Below are 22,822 nucleotides of genomic sequence, written 5' to 3'. Positions count from 1 at the left end.
GCACAAAATCCAACAAAGAGGAATACACTCAAATGCTTACATTATAAATTCAAAATAACAAATATAATAATACATAACAGAGAGATGATTTACAAGGAAAAAAATATCATCTCCCAAAACAATAACTATGCATTTGACTGTTTCCCTCCCAGCTAGGACTCCGGCCAGGACCAGGACAAAACCAAGTAATCTCATTCCAAGACAAAGACAGAAAGCAAGTTGGAAAACAGATGTAAGGGGATAGAAGACACAGTATGTACCCCCCACCCCCCCCCTGCCTACTATGGGATGTCAGGATCCCCACCCAGGGTCATAGGTCAATTTTCATACCTCAAGACCAAGACCAAAAAAGCCATGGACACTAGAAAAGCGCCAAAAAAAAAAAAAACCCAATCCGTGGAAAAAATATAGATAGATAAAAAATAAAATAATAAAACAAGCAAAAAAGAAAAACAAAAAACAAACAAACAGGGAAATGGATAGTCACCTAAAAAAATGTAAATAAAATAAAACAGAAAAAAAAACCACAACTAATGAGTCATACAGACAAATCAACATTTTATTGTCACAACACTAAAGAATACGGAATACCAATTTACAATATATACAATAATATTTCTTTGATGTAAAATGGTTGAGAGACCCGAGTTTCACATTACTAAGAACCATAACCACTTGGACACATTACACCATCTATTTTAGAGTTACCACTGTTAATACTAGTATTAAAACGTGAGCTTTTTTTATAATGTCGAATTTATGGCATAATTTGCCTTTTTTTTGGGCATAATAATATTGGCATAATTTTCCCCCAAAAAATGGCATAATTCCCCTGGGACAGTTATATAGCTCAATATCCACTAAACATACTCAAAGTACTTTATAAAGGGTCCCTGACCAACAGCAACACATTACATGTAGAAAGAGACATGACGCCTGGTAGACGTTATTACAATTTTTCCGACATATACAACGCTTTAACGGCCAGGGGTACTCATGTTACACCTGAGTAGAGTGAGAGAATGCGAGTAAAGAGCCTTTTCCAAGGACTTGGACGCTGAGTGAGGTTCGAACCAAGGACCCTCCGGTCCGAAATCGGGTGTTATACCACAAGACCACATAGCCGCACAATATTATAATGTGCATCATGATTTATTTTTTATTTTATATATATATATATAAACACCATACCACTACGACTACAGTTAATGAGTAATTTCCATTGTCTGTTAAAGAGGAGAATCAAAATCCTCTCCAACTAAGTAGTAAATAATACAGCGATTGATAAGATCAAAACAGTCGACTCCAACAGGATTGGAAGGTTGTGCATAGTAACGCTTTAAAATAGTAATCAGTCTCAGTCCTAGTTTTTTTCACCAATCTGCTTAGAGATGGATTCTAAAAACAAAACAAAAACAGAATGGGAGCGATCTATATTCAGGTTTTTCTCCAATCAGGTCATCAATCACATGATTTGTTGCTGTCCAACAATTGGATATTTCTTAACAAATGTTAACATGCTGCTTTGTTTACAAATGTTATAAACATACCCATGTGTCAAGCTGAATAAAATGGCCAATCGTGATGTTAGATATTTAAAAAGCTGTGAACACTTTTCACTATGTGGGTCACTTTTAGCACATTTTGCAATGTGACCAATGACCTCGAGCACATGGAAATTTAATATATAGATTGCAAAGTTTCAGTTAGGATTGAGACAAGATGAGAATACTTGCATCTGTTTCTCCTTCCTATGATAGAAATACACTTTCATTGCAACGAATTTTTGTATATATTGATAAAGGAGGCATTGGAGATTTAAAACTTACATCTATGTCTCGTGTTGTACTTTGTTACTGTGATGTTATCTTACCATCGCTATAGATAGTGTGTGCTTGGCTAAGGAGTTCACAACATTGCCATCCGGAAGTATAACGGACCAAGACACAACACTGTGTGTACCCATGATCGTTTATAGTCTGGTTAATACAATTTAGTGAGAAGTACTCATAAACCCGGATGGCAAAAAACAATAACAAAGACCTGAGTGACGTCAACTTCGCACTATCTATATAGTGTTTATATATATTTAATTTTGAATCAATAGTTTCAACAGCATATGCAATGTATTATGACAGACCAAGCGACATGGAGCTTTTGGTGAGAAGAGACCTCAGACTGGTAGATTTTTCCATCTGGGAGGCCAGACCTGGACGTGCTTGAGTCACTATGGAAAATAAAAAGGCAGGAGACGGAGGGAGGAGGAGAAAAAAAAAAAAGAAAAAGGTGTCAAAGGGCAGCATAAAAAAACCCAAAAGGCAACATTATTTCTTAAAAAATAAGAATCTTGACATTTTCTTGATTTCTTGCTTTACAGAGTTTACACTGGGGAGGGGGGGGGGGTAATTTGTGTCGAAATGGAGAAAGTAACGTAGTTCAATTTCTCATGATCCAATGGAACACATAAATGTGATGGTGTAAAAATATGATGTTAAAAAAATTGCCTGGCACTGTTTCATACACATTTTTCAGATCACTGTGGAACTGTTTAAATCTATTGAGCCATCCATTGCTCACTTGAACCCCGAACTCCCCCCCCCCCCCCCCCCCCCCATCGCTCAGAAAAATGGCACACTTTAAGCAAGTTTAACTCACTCAATCCTGGAGATTTTTTCTCCTTCTCAAAATTAGAAAAAATGTATTAAAAATAAGCATGTACATAGATTAGATAGTTTTATTCAAATACCATTAACATGTAAAAATTAAGAAAATTGGCTTTGATACTAAACCTATAATTTGTCTCAGAAAAAAAGTAATAAATAGGCATGGGGTTAAAGTAACCCCGGGTAACCAATGGATATAGTCGGTGTTAGGGTTGAGTGAGTTAAAGTTTAAGATATTGGTATTGGTTAGTCTTGAGTATCTCTATTAGAATTAAACAATTACAGGGCAAAATTATTTTTTTTAAAATGACTTACAAGCAGCAATGTGTTTCAAAAATGCCTCGTAGCTGATAGTAGGGTCATTTTTACCAATAGCAAAGTTCTCATTTGACTCTGATTTGTCAATTTCAAACTTGACCCACTTGTAACGGGAACACTTGCGGGCACCAGGAATGGACTGAATCAAGTTTTGTATGACAGAATGGGACAGGCCGAAGAAGTCCTGACCGTGTGTATCCGTGGGCAAAATGTCAGCACCTCTGGTACAAAAATAAAACACAGTTACGGTCAAATACTCAAAAAGCTTGGTTTTAAACAATCAAGTCATTTATTTTTTAGCAAACAATTATAGATTTCACCTCAAGTAATTATTTTTTATCAAACAATTGTAGATTTAAAATCAAGTAATTGATTTTTTAGCAAACAATTGTAGATTATAAATAAAGTAATTTATTTTTTATCAAACAATTGTAGATTTTAAATCAAGTAATTTATCTTTTACCAAACAATTGTAGATTTTAAATCACGTAATTTATCTCTAATCAAACAATTGTAAATTATAAATAAAGTAATTTATCTTTTATCATACAAATGTAGATTAAAGAATCATTAATCAAACAAGAGAGGTTGAAGATGAATCGATTTTAATGTGTTTGATGACTTTAATAAAAGGTTTCTCGAGGTGAAAACATTAATGATAGAGTTTAACACAGCTTTCGGTGTATTGTAGGTTATTTTGGGAGTGGACCAATATGTAATTGCAGAACTACAGTATTGTCCTCTAACAAATATCACTGATCCAATACGTAATTGCAGAACTACAGTATTGTCCTCTAACAAATATCACTGATCCAATACGTAATTGCAGAACTACAGTATTGTCCTCTAACAAATATCACTGATCCAATACGTAATTGCAGAACTACAGTATTGTCCTCTAACAAATATCACTGATCCAATACGTAATTGCAGAACTACAGTATTGTCCTCTAACAAATATCACAGATCCAATACGTAATTGCAGAACTACAGTATTGTCCTCTATCAAATATCACTGATCCAATACGTAATTGCAGAACTATAGTATTGTCCTCTAACAAATATCACTGATCCAATACGTAATTGCAGAACTACAGTATTGTCCTCAAACAAATATCACTAATCCAATACAAAACTCCAGGACTGTAGATTTGCTCTCTCTCACAAGTATAATTTAAAATCTTAAAACAGTATTATGTAGGGTGAACCAGGGGAAAAGAAAGCAGTAAATAAATATAAGACACTCTACTGCCTTTAATATGACTCAGAAAATTGTCTATTGCCTTTAATATTACGTATAACATTGTATATTGCCTTTAATATGATGTAAAACATTGTATATTGCCTTTAATATGATGTAGAATATTGTATATTGCCTTTAATAATGTAGAATATTGTATATTGCCTTTAATATGATGTAGAATATTGTATATTGCCTTTAATATGATGTAGAATATTGTATATTGCCTTTAATATGATGTAGAATATTGTATATTGCCTTTAATATGATGTAGAATATTGTATATTGCCTTTAATATGATGTAGAATATTGTATATTGCCTTTAATATGATGTAGAACATTGTATATTGCCTTTAATATGACGTAGAACATTGTATATTGCCTTTAATATGATGTAGAATATTGTATATTGCCTTTAATATGATGTAGAATATTGTATATTGCCTTTAATATGATGTAGAATATTGTATTTTGCCTTTAATATGATGTAGAATATTGTATATTGCCTTTAATATGATGTAGAATATTGTATATTGCCTTTAATATGATGTAGAATATTGTATATTGCCTTTAATATGACGTAGAACATTGTCTTGTTGCCTTATGAGTTTTCACACGAGCCAAGTCTCCTTTTTCTGACTATAAAATCTATTTTTAGCATTAGACCCATCCTGACATAATACTGATTAGAGATGGTGGGACACAAATGAACATAATCTTCAATTAAAAATAAAACAAACAAAAAAGAAAAAAACACAACCCCCCCCCCCCCCCCCCCCCCCCCCACCAAAAAACAAACAAAACAGGATTACCTGGACTTATTGACAGCTCTCAACAAAAGACTGTGACACTCTGACGGCGTGCTGGCCCTGAACACAATGTCTGAACTGTCCTCTGGGGCTATTTCAAACTGGGGAGGAGAATTTATTGTAACACATATAAGTAAAATATCTAAATAATAAGATAGTAGTTGAACAACGCCTTTTTGATGAAATAAGTCTCGGAAAATACATTTCTTGCCGATGTGACATTTATAAAATGTACATTGATGAGTCATACTTTCAATAAACAATAATGAGTAATGGAAGGGAAGCTTCAATTTATTGAACGAATAAAAAAGATAATGTGGATGTTTCGGGTTTCCCCTTTATCAACAAATCATGATGATTGAAACACTAAGGAGAGATGGGAGAATGGTGTAGTTTAAGTGTTAGGGCCTCAAGTTCACTTTCCTTCAACTTAGTGAATGCATATGATATGAATGCATTTGATTGAACAATAAACTACAGCATATTCAAATACTCCGCCTATTCTGCCATTTTGTCAGCTATTTTTTTTTCTTCAAGATCTGAAATGGTGATGTGGTGGTTGTAGTGATGGTGTTAGGTTTGGTGATGTAAAAAAATGTCTTCCATAACAGAAACAATACCTTGAAAAAATGAATTTTCCTTCAAACCCTTGCTTCTCCCAGGCAGGCATACGTGTGAGTTTATAGGTTGTGGGAAGAAATTATGACTGGATGGAAACTCAGTCTTAATGAGCTGTCAAAAGAATAAATAAAAATAAAGGCAAATAAACTTACAAGAGGTTCATTCTCTCCTTCTGATATCTTACAAGTGTAGAGACATTTTGAATTCAACTTGTGGAGGCTGATGTAGACTCTCGTGATGCAGTAGCCAGCGGGGTAGATGGCCTCAGGGCAGTGGAAGCTAGATCTGTCTGTTACAATCTGCGACAACAAACATTGTTGACAAAATCTTAAAAAGCCAAACAAAACTGATAAAGCATAAAAAAAATGCTTTGTGCACCAGCAGGCTGAAAAGAGCTGAGGTTTAGCTTCATTCTGTAGCATTAAACAAGAGTATCAATTACTTGTTACATGATTTTTCTACAGAGAAGGCCTACATATTATCTCTGTCGTCTATCTGGAATTTAGTAATGTATTTATATCTTTATTGTTTTTTATTGTTGGCTGAAGAAGGGTTTTGAGCCCAAAACGTTCAGTGTTCGGTATTTTGTTCTTTTTTTTTTGTGGATGTGAGCCATCAATGCCGTAAGTGTTTTTGCTTACCTCCCCCATACTGTGAAGTGTTATGTCTCCTAACATCATCGGTATCATGGGTCTTCCTAGAGAGTCCAACATTAGAGGAGGAATGGTCTTCTTGCCAGCTGATTTGCTCTTCTTGGGTCGGCCTTGCAATGGGTCTGAGTAAAGGGTAAATATATAAATAAAATGTTAAAAAAGAGAGTAATAATAATAATAATAATAATAATAATAATAATAATAATAATAATAATAATAATAATAATAAATATATAATAATAATAATAATAATAATGAATATATAGTAATAATAATAATAATAATAATAATAATAATAATAATAATAATAATAATAATAATAATAATAATAATAATAATAATAATAATAATAATAATAATAATAATAATATTATTATTATTATTATTATCATTTAATAATCTAATAGTAATAATAATATAATAATAATAATAATAATAATAATAATAATATAATAATAATAATAATAATAATAATAATAATAATAATAATAATAATAATAATAATAATAATAATAATAATAATAATAATAATAATAATAATAATAATAATAATAATATATTATTATTATTATTTATTATTAATTTAAAATTTATAATAATAATAATAATAATAATAATAATAATAAAATAAGTAAAAGAAGAAGAAAGAAGAAGAAAGAAGAAAGAAGAAGAAGAAGAAGAAGAAAAGAAGAAGAAGAAAAGAAGAAGAAGAAGAAGAAGAAGAAGAAGAAGAAGAAGAATTATATAATAATAATAATAATAATAATAATAATAATAAATAACGGATATTATGATATGCATTTTTGTACAGAAATATGAATAATAAATTTTGTATTTGGAGCGCTTGGCTTGTAGTTGGTTTGTTTACAAATAACTTCTCCACCGGTGATGTCAAATCAAGGGAGGCTACTCTTTCGCTAATCTCATTCCCTATTGTCTAATGCCTATCAAAGTTATTGTCCATTGCCAACCACTCCATACACTTCATGATTCCACATTTTTAAGTTTCAGAGAAAAGATATTTAACAACACTAAAACAATATATGCCAAAAAAAAAAAAAACAATCCACCCAGAACTATCTCAATGTCAATCAGTCAAGGATTTGCATCTTTCCTCAATGTCAGAAGTGATTTTTTTGGGTGTCACACGTGACATCCTTCGCCATTTCCTCAGCATATTTGCCTAAGAAAACAGAGTGTGTCCATTAACTTTTCTGATGCCTTATGATGCCTCTTCGTGTTCCTTTTAAACAAATGCAAGATTTGTTTCCGAGGGCTTTCTTCTCTTTTTCAATTTCTGAGTAACATCATCAATGTTCTTCATTTTCAAAGCTTTCTTATTTGTTCCTTTTCTTTCATCCTTTCTTCATTCAAGGCGATTAACGTAATTTTGTCTACCTTGCTGGACTGACAATCTGAACTTTGCTGAGGCTTCCAATAAAATTGATGCGATCCTTTGTCTCTGATAAACCTCCAGGCATTTTTTTCTCTCTAAAAATAAATTTCCCTATTTTTAAAATGGTTTTGGACAAAACACAGACATGTTTTTCCTGTTTTCAAGGCCTTGAAAAACAAAATCTAAATCCCAGTTTTTTCCAGGTTGCGTGGGAACCCTGCCTTTAAGTAAAGGGAACCTTGCAAAATAATAAAACAAACAAATAGATACATAAATGAATAAATAAATAAATAAAAACATAATTAAATTAATAAACATATAAATAGATTTAACACTTATGTCCATAAAAGCATGAGAGCTATTAGTAATCAGACAATGATTGTTAATGGGGAAGTTAGGAGCTCTGAACAATAAAATGACAAACTGCCAATTCTTATCTGAAAACTAAAAAAATAAAAACAATGGCACTCAATTAATTAAAAATAACAAAACCCACCTAAAATATCCTTAGCTGATTGCGGTTGCTTTTTCTTTTTCTCTGACGAAGCAGGCATTCCCGAAGACAAGGTTGGCAAAGATGTAACGATGTTCATTCCACCACCGCTACCAGCAGCAGATGCCTGACTGGCTGCACCACCAGCAGATGATGCGTTCAGTTTACGTTTGGTTCCTTTAGAACCTTTGGTAGGAGCAGTAGATGTGTTTGTTTCATTTGCCAAGGCATTTTCCTGAGCAACTGCAGCCTTCAAGTTTCGAACCATTGCAGCCGGAGTATCTGCTTTGTTTGTGATTCCTGCCAATTCATTCAGAGACTGGAATTGAAGTAGTTTTCGCAGTAGGAATCTCCTTTCCTCCTTAACCCTGGCCAGCTTCTCTTCTGTCCTGAGAACCTCATCGCAGATCGCCCCATTCATCTTGGTGATTGAGTTAAACAAAATAAGAATAGATTACCATCAATGTATGCTACAACTATAGTTAATGCAGAGACACTGATTTAAATTTGGCCTATAGGAATTTCAGACACTCAACGACTATTACTACTCCTACTTCTGTTCATAAAGCTCCTAATACTACTATTACTAAAACTGCTACTGCTACTACAACTACTACTACTGCTCGTGCTACTCTTATTACTCCTCCCACTATGACTACTACTGCTCATACCATTCCTACTACTCTTATTGATCGTACTACTCCTATTACTACTCTCAGTATGACTACTACAGTCGACTCCAATTAATCGCACACCCTCAGGAGTTTGGGTTAGTGTGTTGATTAAGCTGAGTGTGCGATTAAGTGGAGAAGCTAAAAATAGCATCTAAGCACTAGTTTTCATGTGCCATTTATGTAGATACCCCCCCCCCCCCTTCTGATTTTTTCTGTGGGTTTGGGACCGTCATGTTTGAGATATGACCTCGTTAGAAGGTTATTTTTTTTTGGAGTGTATCAATGTAGACAAGGACAAAATGGATCAATCAAAAGATGATTCTGATTTCTGTAATCCTTTCTTATTGTTCATGGCCCAGTAGAGAAAATCAATGTAAAGGTAGAGATTTGCAATCGTGTGGTCAGACAATGTAAACAAACACTCGGCATTGAGTGGATTATGATCAAGTTTCACCCCCAGTGAAGCAGACAGTGAGTGCTGAGTCAATTACCCCGTCATGTCAGGTAATCGGTAATCCTTTGTTGCCAACAAGCACTTTGCTTCTGACATGGTAGGGGTCATAGAGACAGTGGAATACTCCTCAACAGTCGTAACGTCACTTCCTTCCTTATGACGCATGGTAACTTAGTAACACTGGCTCTAAACTATCGGAACAATGGCGGACGCCTGTATGAAATATTTCTCCGGCGAGCATAAAACGTATCCAGAGGGGAAAAAAACATAAATTTGATCTTGCTTTGACTTTACACATTCTGATCACAAGGCAAATGACAATGATTTTCTTTGTTTAGAACCAAGATGGCCGCACTGCCAGGCGGCGTGACATCAGACTACTGAATCCAATTGCAATGACGGGAAAGGTTATTATGGATGATACAATATTAACGTTCGAAAATGGTCAAATGAGAAACACTTTGTCGTTACTTTTTTGTGCATTTTTTAGATATTTTTCTCCAGTCAAGATGGAATCAAGGGGTAGCAATTAATTGGAGAAGGTATGCGTTTTTCACGAATGCGTAGAGTATAAAGCGGAGTGTGCGATGAACAGATGTGTGGTTAAGCAGAGTGAACTGTACTACTACTACTGCTGCATGGTACAAAAGAATATCACTGCCGTACTGCTACTATTACTACGATGACTACGACTACTACTATGACGACTACTACTACTACTAATAATAATAATAAAAATAATAACTCTTACATTACGATCACCATTATATTTACTGAAAGACCTGAGGCTGCGATGTGACTCATTCCTTTATAAGACCTAAGTCACATCATCATTGTGTCCTTTTTGGTGAAAATAAATTCACAGTTATAAATGGATAAAGAAATGGAGAAATGACTATTAGAAAAGAAAGTATCTCTTACAGTTAAGTATCTCTCACTTAGTTCTGAATTTTTACATATTATTTATTTATTTATTTATACTATTATCTGTGTAAATTCATATACTGTTTTATGTTGCGATCTGAATTATTTGTATCTAGATGGTCAATACTTTTAACACACACGTCTGTACACAAATTTCCTTTTTTGGGATGAATAAAAGTATCAATATTATTATTAAACGATGAAGCCTGTGATTGCTATATAATATATATGAAGTATAATTCCTTTTCACAGCACCCAAATTTTCATCACTTACAAATATATAGTCTTTGATGGTTTTCTTGAGTTTTTTCAACTTCCAAGCATAAGTCTCTTGGCTACCTCCTGGGCCTTTGGATTTACTTGAGCCAGAAAAAGACGCCCTGTGAGATGGAATAGGAATCATACAGGGCGAATCAATATAATAATATCTGCTATTATATGAACAGAAACTAAATCTTCTGCAAAAGGTTTATCAGGACAAACCACCGTCTACCAAATAAAAAGCAATAAAGGAGATGGATGATATCGGCAACCACTCTCCTGAGTGAATACACACATTCCGTCCTATTTTCCAAGTACAGGAAGGTTATAGAAGTCCCTCTACTACAAATGAGAAATTCTGACAGTTTTGAGACATTTATTTGTCAACTAGAAAACATTTCTATCATACGAGGATATAATTATAGTGATACAGGCCCAAAACCTAACATCACCCCTAGCGTCTATCTTCCGTGTTGAAACTGCAACAGAATGGATTGGATTGGATTAAAACCTTGTGAACATAATTATTATTATTATGGCAAGTTGAAAATGTATGCATTTCCATTGACTGCATTGAAGTACACAGGGCGCGCAGCAGCAGCAGCACTGGGAACTCATTCAGAATTTCAAACGCATGAGCTCAAGAATCATATAATAATTAGAAGGAACAAAATTAACATCACTGAGCCCTTTGTTACTGTTTTTAAGAGTAGTTCCCACTAAATTGTATTAATCAGACTATAAAGTTTAAGGTTACTCATAGTTTTGTCTGTTGGTACGTTTTATCCTGCTGGTAGATGTTAAGAGATTTTTTTTTTTTACTAAATGCATAGCATCAATAACATACCCTGAATAATTTTTGTGCACCATTTGTCCAATCAGTTTTGTGTTTGGTTTGATGTCTATGGAGTCGGTAGTAGGAGTCATGCTACTTGTTGATAAACTGCTCAGGGATGAAACAGGTGGTTTGACATCAACATCCGATGCCTGAAAAATGTGCAAAATTTAGCAAAAATAAATATTGGTAAACACACATTTCACAGATATTCAGGTGTCTGGGGATAATGACAGCCTTGTTTAAAAGAGCGGAGTTTCAAGTGTCTGGGAATAACGAAATTTCGTTATCCCCAGACACCTGCCTGGGGATAATGACAGCCTAAATAATGAATGGCCGAAAATCTAGAATTGTATTGGCATTGGACTTCTACTGAACTGTAAATACAGCCATTGTTTACAATTTACATGATAACCAGATCGGACAATTTCGATGTAACAGGAGAAGATTGTATCTGAATTTAATTACACATAGTCAAAGAACAGTGATAGAGTAATATTAATGGACTGTCTAGATGGTAATATATTATTACATTGTTTCTCACCGTGTTGTCAGTTGCTGCTGCCATTTTCAATCATTTCTTTACAACTGCTAACTGCATCGACTGTAATCTAACATCGTGTCGAAAGAAGACTGCTCCGACTCTAAAATATGGAACTGTGTTTTCAGTCCACCAGTGGATTGAATACGCAACTGTGTTTTCTGTCCATCAGGCTGATTTGTTACGTACAAGGAATGCACAAGGCAAGGCAATAAATTTTGACTCAGTAGGTTACTTAGTGGATTAATTTCAATAACTATTATAACGAAGTACTAAACTAATTAAATTGTGCAATAATTCTGTTCTCATCTTCACACTATGTTAGATTCAATTATAACAATTTCACCAAGTATAAAGTATTCACTGTCCCCACAAACCTCGCCTGAACCTGCCATTTTAAGTAAGATAAACACAATAGTCAGCTAAAATTCGTGTCTATTTACCCTAATTACAGGTGAACGAATTAAACAACAGGTCGTTTTCAGGAAAGAGTCTCTCGTGTCCAAAGTCTTCACTTTGTCCTAAATTTAAAAAATAAACTTAAAAGTGGGTAAAAGTAAATAAATAATAGATGTTAAAAGTCGATCACACTTCTCGAGTCACCAGGAATGGTGTCAACGTATTGAAGTTGAAAACTATGAATTTTTTCCAAGGGCTAACTCTAGAGTCTGTCTCGCGTACGCCAATTTAACTTTAGAGTCTTTTTTTTTTAAACCATCCTAAAATTTGACTTTTCTTTACGACAAATTTTTTTTTAATTAAAAAAAAAGTACAAAACAACAGCTTTACAAAGTAAGAGATGAATTCACAGTATTTCCAAAAAAAGAATAAATAAAAAAATCTAGTGCTGACACGGTAGTTTCAGTGTACCACGCGAGAATTACTCTACCAAAAAAAAAAAATCGCCAAAAAAGACTCTAGAGTTAAATTGGCGTACGCGAGGCACACGCTAGAGTTAGTCTCGTGGTCGCGAAGCTAACTCTAGAGTCTGTCTCGCGTTAGAGTCATTCTGGCGTGCTACACCGGTCACCTTTCTTTCTCGCTCTCGGTTAAACAGTTTAGCCCTTACAATCTCTTCCGGTGTACGGAATACACAGCTTCTTCTTCTTCTTTTCTTCTTCTCTTCATCATCATCATCATCATCATCATTATTATTATTATTATTATTAGTAGTAGTAGTAGTAGTAGTAGTAGTAGTAGTAGTAGTAGTAGTAGTAGTAGTAGTAGTAGTAGTAGTATTAGTATTACACTATCATTATCAACAAGATATGAAGTGAGTAGAAAAGTGCCAGAAGACAATAGAGAATAAAAATTTTTTTCGCGGCGGTGGTGGGGTTTGAACCTGCGACCTTATTGGTATGACAACTCCGCCTGGCAGGTGAGAGCGTGGCTCTACCGTGTGAGCTATCCACGAACACAAAAATATTCGTTTCAAACCCAAAGTCATTTCTAGATCCCTCTCTCACCCACTTCTTGAGATCGCCGATTCGTTCGCCACCATCGCGAAGAAATTTTGACCAGCAGTTAAGCTTAATAGCCAATATTCTCATCACAAACATATAACATAGAAACGATTGAGACATTGAGTATGCTCCGGTGTATGGGGTGAATTTTTAATTCAGAAAAGTGAGTGGAGCAGGCACTTATGTTGGTAACAACAAGATATGAAGTGAGTAGAAAAGTGCCAGAAGACAATAGAGAATAAAATATTTTTTTTTCGCGGCGGTGGTGGGGTTTGAACCTGCGACCTTATTGGTACGACAACTCCGCCTGGCAGGTGAGAGCGTGGCTCTACCGTGTGAGCTATCCACGAACACAAAAATATTCGTTTCAAACCCAAAGTCATTTCTAGATCCCTCTCTCACCCACTTCTTGAGATCGCCGATTCGTTCGCCACCATCGCGAAGAAATTTTGACCAGCAGTTAAGCTTAATAGCCAATATTCTCATCACAAACATATAACATAGAAACGATTGAGACATTGAGTATGCTCCGGTGTATGGGGTGAATTTTTAATTCAGAAAAGTGAGTGGAGCAGGCACTTATGTTGGTAACAACAAGATATGAAGTGAGTAGAAAAGTGCCAGAAGACAATAGAGAATAAAATTTTTTTTTTTCGCGGCGGTGGTGGGGTTTGAACCTGCGACCTTATTGGTACGACAACTCCGCCTGGCAGGTGAGAGCGTGGCTCTAAAAATTCACCCCATACACCGGAGCATACTCAATGTCTCAATCGTTTCTATGTTATATGTTTGTGATGAGAATATTGGCTATTAAGCTTAACTGCTGGTCAAAATTTCTTCGCGATGGTGGCGAACGAATCGGCGATCTCAAGAAGTGGGTGAGAGAGGGATCTAGAAATGACTTTGGGTTTGAAACGAATATTTTTGTGTACGTGGATAGCTCACACGGTAGAGCCACGCTCTCACCTGCCAGGCGGAGTTGTCGTACCAATAAGGTCGCAGGTTCAAACCCCACCACCGCCGCGAAAAAAATTTTTATTCTCTATTGTCTTCTGGCACTTTTCTACTCACTTCATATCTTGTTGTTACCAACATTAGTGCCTGCTCCACTCACTATCATTATCATGATTTTAGAATCAAACCCGGGACCTTCTCATTACCAGCCTAATCTAAGATTTGATCCCCAGTCCTACAGTTCATCTTATTCAAATCTAGACCAGTAAGTTTTTCAGAAACTGAGTCAAACGACAAGAGCTTCGTAGTCCATTAGAACCTTTAAGTAAGATAAGATATACTTTTTAGAAATTCCCTTTATAGGAGAAATTTGTCTCTTGGGTCTATTCCAAGGGAAGACTGGAATAACCCAGGCGTCAGCCGCTGTCAGCGCCGCAAATTGAGCTAGGGCGAGGTGACTTGCTCAAGGCCACACATCGCAGCGGCGAGTGATCGAACTCGGTACCTTTCGGGTCCGAAGCAAAGACCGTACCAGTGAACACGCTTCCCCCTCTCGTATTCACCGTCGTATGGAGAGTATAATTCTGCATCACAATACAATTGGATTCAATAGTCTGATGTCACGCCGCCCAGCTACGGCGGCGATCGTGGTTCTAAATAAAGAAAATAGGTACTTTTTATTCTTCATGCTGGCTAGAACTTTTCATATGTCATGTGATCAGAACGTATAAAAGTCAAAACATGATCATATTTATAATGTTTTTTCTCCTCTGGATACACTTTTATGCTCGTTTGGAGAAATATTTCATAATGGCGTCCGCCATTGTTCCGATAGTTTATAGCAAGTTACTAAGTTACCATGAGTCATTACGAGGGAAATAACGTCATGACTGAGGAAGCGTATTAAGGGGCGGTTTGGGTCTTTTCTAAAAAAGTTTTAATTACCAATATTGGGCGGTTTTAATCATTCTGTATCGTCAATATAGGTTAAAAAACAACATTTATGGTGAAAAATTTTAATTATTTGTGTTGATACCCATTTTGCGATCCAATTTGGGGGTCTGACATAAAAAGATATAACAATCTTGTGGCAAACGTTCCACAAAAACTAATGAAGGAATGACCTCCATATTCTTCCCTCTTGTCAACATTGTACCATAGTGTGTCACTACAGAGAGATTTTACGGCTTTAGCTTATGGAAATTTTATTAGAACATTACAAAGTTGAGAATCAAACTGTTATGACAAAATTGACCTTAAAAATTCAGACTTATGATTATAATTCAAAATTCACATATCTTATCAAAAAAATCTCTATATGGTGACATAATACATTATCTCTGTGATAACTGTGGAAATTTTCAGACAATTTCATTGAATAGATTCTGAGAAACGTTTGACACAGTTTCCCATACCCTTAGAAAAATGACATATTGAGATAATAGCAAATGGCTTCCCGTTTTCACACATTTCTTACTACCTGTACCATTTTCGACTGTGTATTTCGTGCCTTTATAGTCTACTTTAAGAATTTGGACTTCAATTATATTATTTCTAAGACAATAAAATATAATTTTCCACCAAAATCTCATAATCAAATTTTTGAAGGATTTTCCTAATAAGTAGACCCAAACCGCCCCTTAAGTAATATATAAAAGAAATGTCAATGTAAAGGAATTAAATAAACATTGGCAAAGAATATTAACTCACTCAACCCTAACACCGACTATATCCGTAGTTTACCCAGGTTACTTTTACCCCATGACTATTCATTACATTTTTCTGAGACAAATTATAGGCTTAGTATCAAAGCTAATATTTTTAATGTTTACATGTTCATGGTAGATTTCTAGTTGAATAAAATTATCTATTCACGTGCTCATTTTTAATTTAATGCACTTTTTTTCCAATTTTGAAAAGAAGCAAAAATCTCTAGGATTGAGTGAGTTAAAAGTCTTAAAATGTACAGTGGAACAACAATCAGATATTATAGACTATGGGCAATAATATCTAGGTTAGAGTTCATTGCAATAGGATGTTTTTAATATAAATAAATAATCTAATGAGTATGGAACTAGTTTATAAACTGATAAAGGGTTAAATGATTTCATAATAGATGTAGAGAAGGATAATACATTTAAAAATAAGAGCTATGGCGATTGTGTAACTATTTCATCTGATGAATAACTAAATTGCTTTGAGTGATCACAGTAATTCGTTATCACCTTATTCATAGAAATATTTATCATTTGCCCATGGGACTGGAGTTTATCCCGGTTTCTATAGCGTGAAACTAAGTACTTTCCGCCAGACCTAACTACCCATTCACTGCTGAATAGACAGCGGAATCAGAAAAAAATCTCGACTGCACCCGGAATCGATCTCGGTTTCTTGCGTGTGAAGCGAGTGCTCTACCAACTGAGCTATCGGGACCCCCACAAGAGCTTATGCCAGACCTGTAGTACTTATCCATATCAGTGTGAAGATCGTGTCACTCAACCCTTTGAAATGAGATGATAGAACTGGATCTCGGTAAGCCCAGTTAAGCCTTGTTCGAACTACAGCCGCCCACACAACACTTCAGACTAATGCAGGTCTGATCTCTAAGATGTTTAGGGCATCTTGATACAGGGCGTTGAAAGAGAGGGAAAAGCAAAGAAGGAGAAAGAGGAGGAGGAGGAGGAGGAGGAGGAGGAGGAGGAGGAAGAAGAGGAGTAGGAGGAGGAGGAGGAGGAGGAGGAGGAGGAGGAGGAGGAGGAGGAGGAGGAGGAGGAGGAGGAGGAAGGGGAGGAGGAGAAGACGAAGAAGAAGCCGAAGAAGAAGAAGAAGAAAAAGAAGAGGGTGGAATAGAGGTAGGCGGAAGAAGAGGATGTGTGGAGGAAAAGGAGGAGGAAGAGTAGAAAGAGGAGGTGGAAGAGGAATAGAAGAAGAAGGAGGATGAAATGAAGAGAAAGACGAATACATAGAAGAAAGAGGATGAGCAAGAGGAGACGTAGGAGAAATGTGAGGTAGATAGGTTGATAGATAGAGGAAGAGAAAAATAGAGAGAAAGAGAGAGAGAGAGAGAGAGAGGAGAGAGAGAGAGAGAGAGAGAGAGAGAGAGAGAGAGAGAGTTTGTTTGTTTGGGAAAATTGCTGATTGGATACGACATAAATAGACTTTAAAGCCAGTGTCAATAGCAACAGGACACTTTTTGCCTCTGTCATTCGTAACCGATGTATTTTCCTTTGGAATCGATGCTCTCTCAATCTAAAAATAGCTGCTATCTTGTCAGCGCTATGATGTATCCTAGTAATAAGTCTCAGACTAGGCTTGAAATCCGGCCTCAGCAAATGACTAAAACGTGGCCAGTTCGTCCGAAAGTGCTGTGATTGTAATCTGGGACTTGCTTGGTAAGTTCACATAAAATCCTAAGTTTTCAAGTTCTTGACTAAAGTAGCTAGTCTGCGTTCATGAAAACGGGCCAGACGGACCGTGGAGAAGGACCTAAAGCAAAGATGTCTGTTTCTCGAGGTGGCCCTAGGAATCAGGAATAGCTGCTGACAAGACCAGGTGGAGTCAGTTGTTTCGCCTCAAGCGCCAGAAAGCCTGGAGATGATTGGATGGGTGAATAAGGTCATACGAAACCATGTTTCCATTTCATATAGTACCAGCTGCCTGTTCAGCGTGTTTGGGTACCATCACTTACCGTACATATTCTTCACTGCCTTTAGTCAGGAACTCATTCACACCTATGTAGAATGGGATAACGTGTGTATTGTGCCTTTCCGAATCACACGTCATCGAGACCAGAATTTTCCCGACAAATGTCAACCATCCACCACTGACTACGCTTAACATTGCTTGACTTTTTGTGACAAGACGAGACACCGCATTGCTGAGTCAACGAGCCACATAATTTGCACTTACATTTGCCCTTACACTAGGAGGTCTCGTGTTTTTCTTGAGCAAGGAAGTATGTCCCAGAGGTTTTTTTGTGATTATAAATTTGTAGATTAATTTTATATATTATATGGCTAATTATTTCCGCATGGTATGACCAACCCATCGCCACTTTCTGCGTCTGACCTGGACATCCATTTGCTCTTGGTTTGTTCTTGTCCAAAGGTTAGCAAGAGGAAACAGGGTCGTCCAAAACAGACTTGGAAGAGAAGCCTTCACCAAGATTTGTATGTCTCGAATCTTACCTGGAGTGAGGCAAAGGTCTATGCCAAGGACAGAAGAAGATGGAAGAGTGCTGTTGAGGCCCTATGCTTCGTCAGGTGCCAAGAGGCATAAGTCAAGTAAGTCATAAATTTGTAGAAGGGAAAGGTGGGGAGGGGGGGGGGGGGCGTGGTTATGCCTCGACTCAGACACATTATCTATTTATTTAACTCATCAGAAACTTGAAGTATTCGAAAACAAATGTTTGCGACGAATCTTCAGGATATTCTAGCCAAACACAATCTTAAATGAGGACCTGATAGCGAGAGCTGAAGTGGAGTCTCTGGAGAGTCTCATAAAGAGAAGATGGCAATGGTCGGAGCATGCCTGTCGCAGACCTGATGAAAAACACTGATGAGGAATGCTCTGCGATGGACACCCCAAGGAAAGAGGAAGCGAGGCGCCCACAAGAAGACTCGGGACGTACCGTAGAGAAGGACCTAAGGGAGAGAGGTCTGTCCCTCGAGATGGCCCCAAGAATAGCTTCTGACAGGACCAGATGAAGATCCCTTGTATCGCCCCCAGGTCTAGGGAGGATTAAGTGAGTGAACAACTCATCTAAGTATCTATCCTTTATATATATATATATATATATATATATATATATATATATATATATATATATATATATATAGTGTTGGTGGGTACTTGTAGGTACGAAAGTGCTCGATAATGGTGGTTAGAGCTAATATATAATGTAAATTTTCACTCACATTTTTTGCCGAGACGACTCGTTTCTGTGTTTTTCCTTTAATTCACACTTCTTCGGTCGGCATAATCCATTCTGTCCTGGACAGAATGGATTATGCCGATGGACAGAATGGATTATGCCGACTGAAGAAGTGTGAATTAAAGGAAAAACACAGAAACGAGCCGTCTCGGCAAAAAATGTGAGTGAAAATTTACATTATATATATATATATATATATATATATATATATATATATAATATATAATATATATATATATATATATATATATATATATATCACCTATCTATCTCTTTATCTACATTATTTTCTTTTCTTTTCCATGGGTGTCTTTCAGATTTCCATCAATTCTAATATTATTGTTGTCTGTACTCTAAGGATAAATACCCCCCCCCCCCCCCCCCCCCCCCACCGTCCCTCGATAATGGACATTAAGTGGTGGCTTTTGCGTTCGTGAAGAAAACAACATTACGTCCTTGAAGCAGAAACAGATTGTAGGAATTAAGAGTTATTCCCCTTGCTTGACTTCCTGCTTCCAATAAGCTAATAAGACATTTAAAAAAAAATTAATGAAATTTAAAAAAAGGGGAAAAACGTGAAATTTTATATAGCGTATTGTCCACTAAACCTGATCAAAGGGTCTCAAGCCAACGGCAATACTTGAAATGTAAAACGAGACATACACCTTTATTCTACAGAATCGACGTTATTAAAGGCCAGGTACTCATTTCACACTCAAGTACGTTGAGACAACGTGAGCAGAGAATTTTTGCCAAGGACTCAACCTTGCGTCGCCAATAGTGGGATAGGAAATGAGATTAGCGGAGGAGTAGCGTCCCTTGATTGGACGTCACCCATAGTCTGTGACGTCACCGGAGGAAAAGTTATTAGAGAGAGAACGTCATGTTGGTTGTGCGCATGCGTCTCTCGTCCTCGCGTCCTCCGGTGACGTCACAGACTATGGGTGACGTCCAATCAAGGGACGCTACTCTTCCGCTAATCTCATTCCCTATACTCACATCTCAAGACACTGTATACGCAAAAGGGAAAAGTGTTTTTTTTATTTTTTTTTTTTTATTGAGACAACATAAAAATAGAAATAAAACACGCAATACACCTACACATATACAAACAAAAAACGAACCCCCTCTCCCCCCCCCCCCCCCCCCACAACAACAACAAAAAACAACAAAACAACAAAAACAAACAAAACAACAACCAACGACGCAAATGCGAAACTGGTTTTATTTTTTAATGAGACAGCATTAATGAGAAAAATAAAACGCACCCCCCCCCCCCCCCACCCAAAAAAAAACAACAACAACAAAAAACACATTTCAGACAAAATTTATTACAACAATAATCTTGTATATTTTGAAATCATACGAAGCTTAAAGTAAAATGAACACAACATCTGCCTGCCGGATGAAACGTACTTAACAAGGCATAAGCTTAAATGTTCATAGTATGATTGATATAATTTAGTGAGAACTAATCACCCTACTGGCTGTAAAAACAATACTAGAGAGCAGAGGGACGTGCTTATCCCGTTTTCCTCGGGGGGTGGGGGGGGGGAGGGAAGAGAGGTGGGGGTCGTAGCAAAGAAAAAGAGCTTTTATATAACGCAATATCCACTAAACGTGCTCAAAGCGCTTTTCAAGGGGTCGACGGCCAACAGCAACACTTAACATGTAGAACGAGACATAACGCCTGTTAGGCGATAATACATTTTTTTCGACAGAGACAACGCTGCAGACGGTCAGGTACTCATTTTATACCTGAGTACGGTGAGATAATGTGAGTAAAGAGCCTTTTCCAAGGACTCAACTATGAATCCGAAAGCATGTGTCATACCACAGAGATGAAGTGAGTAGGAAAGAGCCAGAAGACAATAGAGAATAAAAATTTCGCGGCGGCGATGGTGGTTTGAACCAGCGACCTTACTGGTACGACAACTCCGCTGGCCGGGGAGAGCGTGACGCTACCGTATGAGCTATCCACGATCATGCCACAAGACCACATAGCCGCAAACATTTGCCACAAACATTGGGGCAGGACCATAGCGAGAAAGTCAGGTATCTATCAAGAGCGAAAGTAAAATTTCTTCAGAGAGTAGGAAGCGCCACACGAACACTGCTGCACTCAGAGAGAGAGAGAGAGAGAGAGAGAGAGAGAGAGAGAGAGAGAGAGAGAGAGAGAGAGAGAGAGAGAGAGAGAGAGAGAGAGAGAGAGAGGGAGAGAGAGAGAGAGAGAGAGGAGAGAGAGCGAGAGAGAGAGAGAGAGAGAGAAGAAAAACACGTTGTTTTTTTTTAATGGCTTCATTGAGGGATCGAACCTCAGATCTCATCATTATCGGCCAGACGTGCTACCCAGTTGAAGCAGGATGATTTTTTTGTGATGATTTTTTTCCTCTTGTATTTTTCTCTCTTCTGCTTTGAATGGCAATGTTTAACCTTCTCCTTACCAGTCATTTTCAGGATTTTCCCAAAAATCGTAGGCTTAACAAGCAAAAAAATTGATTTTTTAAACTCAAACAAGCTCTCTACAAAATAACTTTATGTTATTATTAATTAAACAAAGATAATTCTTCAAAGTTTGTGATGGACAAGATAAATCTGATTAAGAAAAATGTATATTGTGTCGTAACGAATGTGACGATTTTGCTGTAGGTGGTAAGGAGAGGGTTAACCTTCTCCTTACCAGTCATTTTCAGGATTTTCCCAAAAACTTCAAACCCAACTAACACAAAAATATATTTTTTATCACTCAGACATAATAGCAGTAAAATTCTTGCCATATTTAGTTTCTTTAACACAACATGCTATACAACACACTGGTCATGTTCTTTAAATTGAATAAATAATAATGTGAAATCGAATGTAAGCTTCAATTTAATCACAAAAACATATCAAATGAACGTTTCGGATTTCCCCTTTATCAACAAAAAAGGATGAATGAATCACCACAGATGAATGAGATGATGTGGTAGTGGCGTAGTTAAGATTCATCGAGCAGCAACATTTACATTTAAATTGAATAAGATAAAGGTTGGTTGTATCGTAACGAATGTGACGACTTTCCTATAGTTGGTAAGGAGAGGGTTAATAAACACTTTTTCAGATCTGTCTCTTAGAGTCAGTTGGCTTCAAGTTAGAACTCTTTCTAGTATTAACTCACTCAACCCTAACACAGACTATATCCGTAGTTTATCGGGTTACTTTTATCCCATGCCTATTTATTACATTTTTTTCTGCGACAGATTATAGGCGTAGTATCAAAGCTAATGTTTTTAGTTACTGCATGTTAATGATAGTTGAAAAAAAAAACCATCTATGCACATGCTCATTTTTAATACAGTTTCCCCAATTTTGTGAAAAGTAGCAAAATTCTCTAGGATTGAGTGAGTTAATCTGTATTTCTACATTCTTCACGTCACCAAAATTCGTCGTTTTTGTCGATGAGAGAAACATCGGCAAGTCAAGGAAGCAGAGCTGCCAACTCGAAATTTCAAAAAAATGTGTAGTTTCCAAGGGAACAAATAGATAACAATGTGAAATTGAATGTAAGCTTCAATTTAATATACGAAAACAGATAATATTGACGTTTCGGG

The 22,822-nt window shown here is 36.4% G+C and overlaps 1 protein-coding gene across 2 annotated transcripts; it reads right to left on the bottom strand.

Annotated features, from left to right (window-relative positions):
- Positions 1-541: 541 nt before the first annotated feature.
- Positions 542-11,957, bottom strand: LOC144979809 (transforming growth factor beta regulator 1-like). 2 transcript variants are annotated; one of them, XM_078926937.1, is made up of 9 exons: positions 11,874-11,957; positions 11,354-11,493; positions 10,520-10,625; positions 8,197-8,614; positions 6,293-6,426; positions 5,804-5,950; positions 5,034-5,131; positions 2,979-3,202; positions 542-2,227 (listed from the first exon to the last, which is right to left on the bottom strand). In XM_078926937.1, exons 1-9 carry the CDS (start codon positions 11,907-11,909, stop codon positions 2,130-2,132), a joined length of 1,401 nt encoding a protein of 466 aa, XP_078783063.1. In that variant the 5' UTR covers positions 11,910-11,957; the 3' UTR covers positions 542-2,129. The 2 variants fall into 2 exon arrangements, with proteins under 2 accessions (XP_078783063.1, XP_078783065.1); XM_078926939.1 differs by having other exon boundaries at positions 11,886-11,952.
- Between the last annotated feature and the right edge of the window lie 10,865 nt (positions 11,958-22,822).

This window comes from Berghia stephanieae, chromosome 9 (assembly GCF_034508935.2).
Source record: "Berghia stephanieae isolate SIO BIC M18660-M18661 chromosome 9, UCSD_Bste_1.3, whole genome shotgun sequence".
NCBI lineage: Eukaryota > Metazoa > Mollusca > Gastropoda > Nudibranchia > Aeolidiidae > Berghia > Berghia stephanieae.
This window is presented reverse-complemented; position numbering and strand designations above follow the sequence as displayed.